This window comes from Maylandia zebra, linkage group LG17, assembly GCF_041146795.1.
Source record: "Maylandia zebra isolate NMK-2024a linkage group LG17, Mzebra_GT3a, whole genome shotgun sequence".
Taxonomy (NCBI): Eukaryota; Metazoa; Chordata; class Actinopteri; order Cichliformes; family Cichlidae; genus Maylandia; species Maylandia zebra.
Genome location: NC_135183.1, coordinates 37,680,840 through 37,691,984, shown reverse-complemented (window position 1 = coordinate 37,691,984; position 11,145 = coordinate 37,680,840). Strand labels below are relative to the sequence as shown.

Genomic DNA, 11,145 nt, shown 5'->3' with positions numbered 1-11,145 from the left:
TCAACTCAGATGTTTTTCAAATGTCGTACGGAGTCGTAAGCGTGAAACAAAACTGTTTTTTTCTAATACAGCCATGTGAAACGTCAAAGGTTTTAGTGATTTTAACAGGTGTTCATATAATTTTAGATGAACAAGGACATGTGACATATTACACTGTGCCATTTAATTTAACAGAAATAAAAGCATAATCCAGAAGTGGACTGCTTTCATAGAGATCTAGAGAGTAAGTAACACCCAAGCGCTGCTGATCAAATCTATTCGCTGAAGTGATCATCAGCAAGCGTGAGCGGCTCTATGAAAGCAGACATTTTTGGCAGTTTGCTTGAGCATTCAGCTGTCTGTTAACACAATCCAAAGGAGGAAAACACTGATCTTAGAGAGGCATTTATTGCTGTTCATCTATCTGAGATGGGTTAAAAGGCCATTTCCAAACAATATGCAGTGCATGGTTCTACAGTGAGAAAGCTCATACACAAGTGGAAAACATTCAAGACAGTTGCCAACCTTCCCAGGAGTGGACGTCCCCAAGGTCCGATCAAACAGTGCTCAGAGGAGCTGCAAAAAAACTTTAAGAGCTGCATCTCAGACTCTACGAGCCTCTGTTACTTTGTTATAAATTAAAGTTCATGACAGTACAGTTAGAAAAAGACTAAATGTGTAAGGCTTGTTTGAAAGAGTTATGAGCAAAGAACCTCTTCTCTCCAAAAAGAACACAGCAGCAGACGTTAGCTTTGCAAAGTTGGATTTGCACAACAGCAAGATTTCTGGAACAGCCAAGACCAAAGTGAAGATATTTGGACGGACATGATGCACAGAGCATGAATACCAAAGCTCAGCAGCAAATCTGAAAAAACAGAGTACCAAAGTGTTGCAATAGCCCAGTCAAACCTGATGAAATGTTGTAGTGAAACCTTAAAAGAACTGTGGATAAATTAATGCCCAGTTTCAAGTTTTATGGTCATATACAGATAAACAGTGTAACCACTTCTTTGGCTTGTGCTCCTCAGCTTTGCATGAGCATGTAGAAAGTGTGCCGTTATATTTAAGAAGAAATTAACAAGAAAATTGTGGTAATAATAATAAAATATAATAAAAACAAAATACTACAGTATTAAATTTAGAGAATTTGAGACAATTGTTGGTATTTACAGTTTGTGCAAAAACTTGTGCAATGAGCATTTAAGAAATATTTGTTGAAGTGACCGTGTGTAGAGTCCTGTAATTGTCGTGAGTGTGTAATGGTGTGTACAGAATGTCAGCAGTTCTACAGCCTGGTGGCTTGTGGGTAGAAACTATTCCTGTGTCTGCTAGTGCAGGTCTGAATGCTCCTGAACCGCCTGCTGGACAACAGGAGTGTGAAAAGTGAACTTCAATGACTTTGTAAAGAGGAATTGGCCAAAATTCCTCCACAATTATGTGAGACACTGAAAGTCATACACATAACCATCACCAGCTATTATTAAATAAATAATGACACAGTGTTAAAAGTCACTGCTGTTCACCTGAGGATGTATTCAAGCACCAGGTTATTATTTTTATTGTGTCTTGATACATACAAAGAGAATGTACTTTCTTTTTCATGTGACTGTATAATGAATACAATGACAATCTTCAAATGTGTAAAGCTTGAGGGTTGAAAATGACCTTTGATGGAGGTCGAACACTTAATTTTCAATAGAAATATCAACATATCTCAGCGATTTAAGGCAACTTTATGAACTTGATTGATGATTGAACACATATTTACAAATTAAAAGAAAAATATGAACTTTTGATCCCTATAATGAGGGGGTTGAGTGTTGTGGACGCGTCTCTCCAGTAACACCATCAAAACTTTAAATGAGGAAACATCTTTTAGTAGAATGGTGCACCATGAGTTTCTTTGAAAGGGTCATGAGTTAGAGATGAAACTCGTGAAACTGCAGGAGGCTTTACTAACACTTTACAAAACCCACCTCTAAGTCAGTTTAATGACCTTTGAAGTGACAGAAACACATCTGTGTGCTTCTGAATAGCAACCACTTAACCTCTCCCGCTTTCCACAAACCACCACCACCCTACCTGCTCATTTTTCTTTACTGAAATATGTCTTAGCTGTAAAAACAGGGAGCACGTCACACAAAGGAAATAAAATTCCAGCTCAAGAAGTGCCTAAAAATGGTCTTGCACTGATAGTTTGTTCAGTTTTTTGTCCATATCTATACACGCGCCGGACACAGGGTTCAAAATTTCTCCCGATGATTTGGTCTTTTGGTGTTTTTCATGTGTCAGTTTCTTGTTGTGAAAGTGATATAAAGGATGTATAGCCCAGTGACAGGAACACTCCTTCCTACTGTAGAATCACAGAAACGTCAGCAGAGATACAACAAAGTCTGGAGACAAGAGTAGAGGACTTCCATCTTTCTGTGCTTTATGAAGCATTGCAGTTGCCATGACAACCAAGGCCTTCCCTTGTTTTAAAGGGATTCACTATGGTGACCGAGGCATTGTTGTACTGTGGGCAGGTCTGAGAGGATACAGCAGGGTTTCTCACATGTACACTCGCTCAAGTGTCCAAATACAGGACACGTCGGCGCATGGGTGCACATCCACCTACACATATGTGTTCAAACAGGGGTTAAATGATGTCCAACTGTAACAGGTTAGACAACTGAATAAAACAGAGTGATGGTTAAATATAGATTTGAAATCAATGCCCTCTTTCCTGCAGGCTTCCTAGTTACACACTTTGACTTGTAGCTTTCACGAGAAAACATGACAGTCATCAGAGACAAATAAAACATTTCCCAGCATTGGACACACCATTTTGCACACAGCATTTGTGTTCAGCCTTAACATAGTCAAATATGTAATTTGACTATTGTGATAGATTAGTTTTATCATGATATAAAACAGGGATTGCGAGTCGTTTTGGACACTGACAAGTATTTAACTCAACCCACTGCAGAAGTGACAAAACTGCAGTTCCTCAGTTTGCCACTTGAGGCTACTTCCAAAAGTGAGTCATTCCTTAGTCTCCTTTTAAAATGCCCAACTTTAGGGAGGAAACTGAGGGTTAAAGTGGTGCATTGCAATTTCACCATCTTTTTCTGTTGGAGCTTTTTGAAACATTTCTTACGGATCCACGTTTAAGATGATGTAGCTGCAGGACACACCTCCGCTGACTCTCAGAACAAACTTTAAAATACGTAACAGTTTTACCAAATTGTGTTGAAGTTAAATAGTGTATGGCATGCTTTTTCATGAATACTGCTGTCATGTTTTGTGCAGGAAGAAAAGGTCATAACTGGATTTTGTAAGCACAGAGGGAAAAAACAATCCATCCATGATACAGTCTATGCAGAGAGCATAAACTCAAACAAATGTTTGAGCGAAACTTGTTCTGAAAACTGTGATGCTACATTCTCACAGTTTCATACAGGACCTGTTTATGTATGATCCTCTAGCAGCAGCTTTTTGCACCACTGCAGTGCTTGCGTGTGTGTTCAAACAACATTGATGCAAAATGTAATAATTATTTGTGCAGTTTTCACGTGTTGATGTTCCATTTGTTGCTAAGCAACACCTTCTTGCCTCTTCACATTTACCTGGACAAGTCCCATTCTGATGCTGCTGGATTGAAGCTGTTCATGCTTTGAAGCATCCTGTGTAATACCGGACTGATGTGCTGGCAAGTATATTTTTAAAAACTGAGAACGATGACAGTACCCACTTTACACAGTTTTCTTTTTCATATTATTCCTTTAAAAATGTATACCAGGGGGCGCTTTAATGTTTCTTTATTGTACTGTGTCATGACTTAGACAGATCCCAACTGCACCACACATCTATTGTAACAGCGCCCTAAACTCAATAAGATGTAATGCTGGCATGTTAGGGAAAATAAGTGAAGTTGAAAATACTTTGGTCTGTTATCTTGCAGGTAAATCACTCCCAGTTTCCATCCTTAAGAGACAGACTGGTGCCACTATTGTCTGAGACAGCACTGACTTGTTTTCCAGGAGATGCAAATGAAGATGTGTGAAGGTGCTTTCCCTGAAACATGATGAAGGCTTAAATATCCTTAAACAGTTAGGAGGGGTGGACTGGGTATAGCTGAATGGACTATGCCCCCTACTGGCCTACTGGTTTAATCAATTTACTGTGGAAATGTGTAAAGACCCTTTGATTCCTGCCCCAAACAGCATTTGGAGGTAAGAGGTGAAGAGTAATTTAGTTACATCTATTTTTCATCGATATTTGCACACTACAGTGTGGTGGGAATGGATTTCTTTGCAGCCAGTGGAGGCTGCAGGCAGGCAGGCAGGGACCTGCGGCTGATAAAAGATTGGACATTCCACCTTAAGAATGCAAGAAATTACACTGGCAGCAGATTACCATCAGGCTGCCAGTGGTCTGGTATGCAACTGTGGTTCGTGAAACAACTGAGAGCTGCAGAACAAAGAGTGAGAGCAGGCACCGGGTGCTGTGAGAGGTCAGAGGTTCATCGTAGGGAAGAAAGTTTAACACCTTTGTGAAGATAACATAAATCAGCATGTGGGATGAATTCTTGGGGAAGAATTAGGTTGCAGTCTCTGCCTCTTTAAATCAGTTGATGTTAAATGCAGCCGGGATGATCTGCAGAACACAAGCCTGCCATCTCTTTGATTTCATACTAAATAACTCGAGGAGCTTCAAATCCCAAGAAAACAGACAAGTAAAAGAGTTTGTTAACCCACTGTGTTTCGAGTTTAAAATGCTTTATATTAACTGGGACGTGTTTCATGAGTGTTACATGTCACCTGGATGTACCAGAGTGGGAACTTTGAATTAGAACGAGTTAGAAAAGGAAATTTTTACTGTTTTTAACTTGTACTGTGTCTTTTACTCCTTAAAGCTGGGCTTTCGAGTCTGGCAGTCACATTCGGTCGTAAAGTAGTAATACCTGAATGATGATCGTGCTGTTTGAGAATTTATAACACGTTCGTGTGTGCTCAGTGACATATTCACAGCTGAGTGTGTTTAATATCATCTCTTAACACAATTAATTTCTGGACCTGACGTGAAGTGGGCAGCAGATGAAAAGAAGCACTGGATGCCGGCAGGTTTCTTTCTCCTTGGCCTTGTGTTGCCAGACAGCTTTTAACACCCTGAGCATCATGCCAAGAGAAATATAAAAAGGGTAATAATCCAAGATGAAAGGATTTTGGGATTATCGCTACATATTCTGAAAGTTGCGTTTTTCAAACAGGGCTTTTAAAAGTACAGTAATAGCCAAACGTTCTGTTTCAATGACCATAAATGGAGAAAAAAACCTTCAAATCTGATCAAGTGGAGCTCAGCAGATGACTGATAGAGACTGGAATGCACGGCAACAGGTATAATAAAAGTTTTTACTTTATTAACAGAAATCTTTCGTTCAGACAAAAGAACAAAAGTACAGAAATAATGTTAATACTAATAAATTACATCACACTTCTCACAAATAAGCAGCCAGACATCGAGATCACATAACGCCTAAATTTATACACCTGAGGCACACAAGAGGGGTTGGTTTTCATGCCACATTTACACCAATATACACAACATTAATACACTTACAATATCACCCACCATTCAGCAGAGAGGAAGGGACACAGTGAACTCAAAAACTGGCAAATGAACCCGTGCAACGGCATTATTTCTCTCATGTACATATGCCACATTAAAGTAGAGTTGAGTTTGCTTTCAGTAATAGCTGTATTTCATTGTAAGTCTCTGTGGCTGCATATTAATTCAGTCTTACACTATGCATCACTTCAACACACCCAGAGCAAATCACGATGAGCCAACCCCGGTAGCAGAGTATTGCCTTTGCTCCAAGTTATATATTAAATGAAAACAATGTTGGGGAAATTAAAAAAAGCTTTATGAAATGAGCATACGTTCCATACACACTGTAAAAGTTCCCAGATATAGCACTGGTGACATCAGCAACCTGTTTTGGGAGAAACAGGTGAATCTGGCACTGTGATTGGCTGAGATAGCTATCAACCTGCTTAACTCAAACACCTCTCTTTACGATGACAAATGATATGTGAACTATTCTTAGAAATGTCTTGATGCATGCTCAATCGTCCAGGTAAGTAAATCCAAAAAGGTTGATTCTGTTCTGGACGTAGTGTTTTCAGTGGGAGAAACATTTCGTCACTCATCCGAGTGACGTCTTCAGTCTCAGCTGACTGCAGGTTTCCCCAATCTGAAACAGTACATTTCAAGTGACAGTTATTCTGCAAATGTCCTGTTTACAAGGTTGGGGAAACCTGTTTCTCCCACTGAAAACGCTACATCCAGAACAGAATCAACCTTTTGGGATTACTAGAAATGCTTACATCTATAGAGACAAAGAGAGCGAGCAGAAGTAAACCTGGGGCGTAAATACCTGTGAGAGTGCCCTTTTAAACCCACAAACTGTATGTTAAAGATGGACATGAAAAGTGAAGCTGGTGAGGATGTGCCTTAAACCTGCATTTTCTCTAAATGACAGCAGGGGGCGACTCTACTGGATTCCATTGTAAATTTCCATTGAAATGGGAAAATTCTCACACTTTGATGTATTTATGGTCTTAAATGCTAGCTTTAAGTCTATTTAAAGCTAGCAGTGCTTTAGCCCATGGTTAAGTTGTTAATGACAGTAAGCTAACCTCCTAATTGTAATTTCATCCTTGCTTTTTCAGCACTAGGGGTTTTAGGGGGACAGCCTTTTTATGTTTACACATTTGGTTTAAGCCTGGTGTTAGCAAAAACTGGCATCCAAATTAATATCACAGTGAATAACGGATGCACTTTGGTAACAAGTCTAACTAGCTAGTCTAAGTGTTAACTAATCAGCTCCAAATACACTCAAAAGACCAAAATGTTGATGACCAAAATGTGAAAGTGAAAGCTCTGGGATTGTTAACTACAAACCAACACATGCTAGCGCAGTGGCCATGTCCATCTTTGATATACAGTCTATGTTTCATCATAAAGGAAGTAAAATTCTGAAAAGTGACATCAAAATATCTGTCATAAATATGAAATCTGTGACATGTACAGTATAGTAAGCACAACATCACTTGAAATAATAAAGATACAATATTCAAATAAGATTTTGACACAGATACCTTCAAGAGCCCAAATCATTTCAATTTATATTGCATTCTAGTAACACGTTACAAAATGTTTTCTTTAACTGAAATGTTATGAAAGAGGAAAGACAATTTATAAAATTAAATACAATTTTGAAAAACTGGAGAAATGTATAAACTGGGGGGGAAATTTTGAGACAAAGAATTTTAAAATGTGTGACTCGATATTTGACTTTAACAAAATTGTATTCCTCTCATTCCTTCTGCACTTAGATGTTGTTTTACCACAGCAGGTTTATTGTTTTATGAGCACATCAGTTATAACATGAAGCCATGCTCAGTGCACAAAATCTTGTCCAGTACTACCACTCTATTGTCAGTTTCAGCAGAGCACTGCTGAACTTGAGGTAGTTACCAATCAACATTGCAGCTCAGTTCCAATTAAATCAGCTCAGAAACTATCAGGTACGGGTCCACATCTGACCCTCAGACAAAAGGGAAGCAAACCTACAGTAGTGACAAAACTAAAATTATTTGATGTCCGGTCATTGTTTATAATTTGACCCAATAAAACAGATTTATGGAACGTGCCAGATCCTAAACTGTATTTTAAACCCAAAATGTGAGAAAAGTGACATCATAGTTCTTTCATCTTTCACCCTGACAGAATGAGCAAATAATTATATCTTGAGATAACCTTGATATCCAGAAAGAGTAACTGCTGTTTCTCTCCAGGACAAGTTAGGCTATAGACACAGTGTTTAAAGTTAACATTTAAATTTTTCAGCAACGTCACAGCCATTATTGCGTGGCACATAAGGGATAGGAAATACTCACGGTTTGGTTATGGCTTATCACACTGCAGTATTATATATGAAGTGGCAATAATCTTTACAGGTAAGATGGAACAATTTAATGTAAACCTTTAAGGGGCCTCACAATCAAATGCAGATTTGGTCCACTTTGACACAGTACCAAAAGCTACGAGATAATTGCAAAAGTGTTTAACACAAGACACTGCAGTAAATCTGAGATTACAGATGAGAATTTGACAAAAAGTCAGAATTAATACAGCCAGCAATAACTTGAAAAAAAAGAATCACAGTAAGCAATGTCAATATTTTCATTATTCCAAAATGAAAAATACAAGCTAAGTAATTATTACATTAGTGTTTATCTGCCCTAGCATGACAACTGACAGGAGAATTAGCTTACTGCCTACAGTGGAAAACCACAATGTTGTTACTTTAAAGCCTAATGAGCACTTAAAAAAATAAAGTAATATTTAAATTATCAAGGGTGGTTAACACAAGCAGATTGAGCCTGCTCTTTATAAATAAATAAATACATTTGTGGAATTTTAGACATTTGAAACCCCAACCAAGTTGACCAAGCTAGCATTGAAAACTCACAAATGCTTTTATTAAAGTGGAACATCCCCTCTGGAAGATAGAATGGCCATGATTTAAATAAAATTTAGCTAGACTAAAATTTGAAATGGTCTTCTTGAAGTTATTTAGGAATAATTAGCACTTTTATGTAATTGATTTTTAGTTAGCATTATTCTGTTGTTTCGTGTATCCTAGTATGTTTAGCCTCAAACCGTTTCCATCAGAAATGCATATTTAAGTTTAATTTACTAATTTATTTTTAACAAACCCATGGCGTCCCCTTTGGTGTAGCAAGCTAATAAACCACTACTGCTAAAATCCGTTAGCTGACTAGCCGCATTCTAGCTAGCTAGTTAGCTTTCTAGTTGAACTCAAGAACCAGCCATTTGAAAAATGCAGAAAAAAATTGCCACCACAGTAACATTGCTTCAAAGGAAGAAAGAAACCTGTTAGTTAAATTTATAAGTAGAAGCTGAAGCTAAGGAAACTAAACGAAGCCTGAATTCACTTTATTTACATCTGCTAAGCCATGCTCTCTTTAGTCAATGCCACTGTAATGTTTCCGTGTTTTGCAGGATAAATATGCAATCTGTGGTGGCATTTTTTTCCCTGCAATGAATGTAATTATTGCAAAAATGGCTAGTTAACTTTTTTCTCCTTTTCTGGAACTTTCATCATTTAACACTGGCTTTGGGATTATCATTTATCTACTAAAGATCCAGATTCTGAATTAAATGGAAGGTGGGAGAAACTATTACAGGCTCATTCTAAGTCACAAGATATAACTATTATTTACCATTACTATTTTGATAATTTTCCAATAAAAGTACCAATTTATTTAGAGTATCATACTTTGATTGTTCTTTGCATGGAAAGCAAAACCATGTAGTCAGTTTGTGTCTTTGAGCTTGCTGCTACAAGAAGCTAAAAGCTGTAGCTCACTCATTATTTTTTGAACATTTTTTTTTAAGGAATATTTTGGAAATTTAAGACTTTGGTAAACTAAGATGTTTTGCATACCCTTCAGATCCAATGAATAGTCATAAGAGATCTTTGCCATCAGTCATCAATTAAGAGTTTTTCTTTGAAGGCTTCATTGCGTATGCACATTCCATCTTGCGAAATATGCTGAAAATCTACATAGTCCATCTACGATAAACCAAAAGTACTTGGTGTCTAATTTCATAATAAGTTACCCAAAAATGCACTTTTTTTTTCCAGAAAATTCAAAGTAAGCGTCAGCTCCCATCAAATAAACTGTGGAAGAAAACAGGTTGGCTCCACACATCACATTCATTTACATGCAGATCCAAAACAGTGACAGATGTTAGAAGAGGATGGCTGCCATTCCTGCAGGTATATGTGTGCGTAGGTTATATCTGCTACAGAGCAAAACTCCTAAAAAGAACTACAATAAATGAGCTGCAATCCTAGCTGACAGAGAACAAGAGACAGATGATTAAAATATCAGACCCTTGCTGTTTGCTTCTAAAGACTCACCAGTACTAGTTGCTAGATCAGTCCCCACACCAACAAATACCCCACGGTGCTATTAACAAAGCATAAAAGATTAAGAAAAGGAACAATTTGCTGGGGAAGAGCAGAGCTGTGATGGAAGACGATGGCTGTAAGCCAGTACAGCATTTGCACCTCGTTAAAAAAAAATCACAAGCTCAAAGGTTTTTCTGTGTGATTGTGATCTCAAACAAGTTAAGGGGGTTGTTTCTTTAAAAAAAACTGTTCTTTTTTTGTTATTAAAAAGCACTTTGGTAAAGTTAGGCCAAGGCAGAGGAGTCACTACATAAGCCAATATGTGTCTACAGCACACGGATGTCTGAGAAATGCTGCTGCTGGCTAAGATGCTTAAGAGACCGCTGGTGAAGCGAGAGGATTCAGTACGCTTCTCATGACTCAAGTGGAACTGGTTCAGATCAGAATATTGCCATGGACATCTGCAAGCAATTTGGAAGCTGTGTGTCGAATAAAGAAACTGAAGATAGACGGATGTACATAAATGTAGAAATATGAACATAGAAATAGTTTCACCGGTCGGACAAAGAGAATGCAGAATAACAATTATATACCAAGCAGCACGAGCGAGAATATGAATATCTACTGTGATCACCTACCACTAAAAAGGCCATTGGCTGGTTTTGCTTTCTAGGAAGTTCAATTTCTATGGACAGGTTTTAGGTTTCAACACAACATTGGAGTGACTAGAAATGTTTCAGGAGTTTCGTAGATTAAACCTGAATATGGAATAATTAGAACGTGAACGGGGGGTTTGGTGACATCTTAAAATCTACCATCTCCAGTCAACATGGTGTAGGTCCTCTGAAATCCACTGGCCTTTCTAGTGATAGATTGATCACTGATTTGAAGACAGAGGGTTGCACCAGTGTTAAACTTCACAAACATGGAAAGGAGAGAGGCGACTCCATAACAAACAGAGTAAGCAATTATTATTATTTTCTGAAACCTGATGACAGGAAGAGGAAAGCGGTAGGGATGTTTTTAGTCAGAGAAGAGGCTGGCAAAGGACTGTCGGAGGGAGCGGATGGTCTCGGCTTTGGCCTCGTCGTCGGTCAAGCTTCCTCGTAACGTCTCCGTGAAGCTGTTTGTCAGCGACTGCGATTTGCTGCGCGACGAAGACGAAGACGGTTTAG

At 38.3% G+C, this 11,145-nt stretch overlaps 1 protein-coding gene across 2 annotated transcripts in view; it reads right to left on the bottom strand.

Moving 5' to 3' along the window:
• Nucleotides 1-5,358: 5,358 nt before the first annotated feature.
• The window catches only part of syn3 (synapsin III), a 136,755-nt gene continuing 130,968 nt past the window's right edge, over nucleotides 5,359-11,145 (bottom strand). For both annotated transcript variants that reach the window (XM_076875720.1, XM_024805808.2), the window contains exon 14: nucleotides 5,359-11,117. In XM_076875720.1, coding sequence (XP_076731835.1) covers nucleotides 10,994-11,117 — 124 coding nt within the window. In that variant the 3' untranslated portion in view covers nucleotides 5,359-10,993. The remainder of the gene's footprint in view (nucleotides 11,118-11,145) is intronic.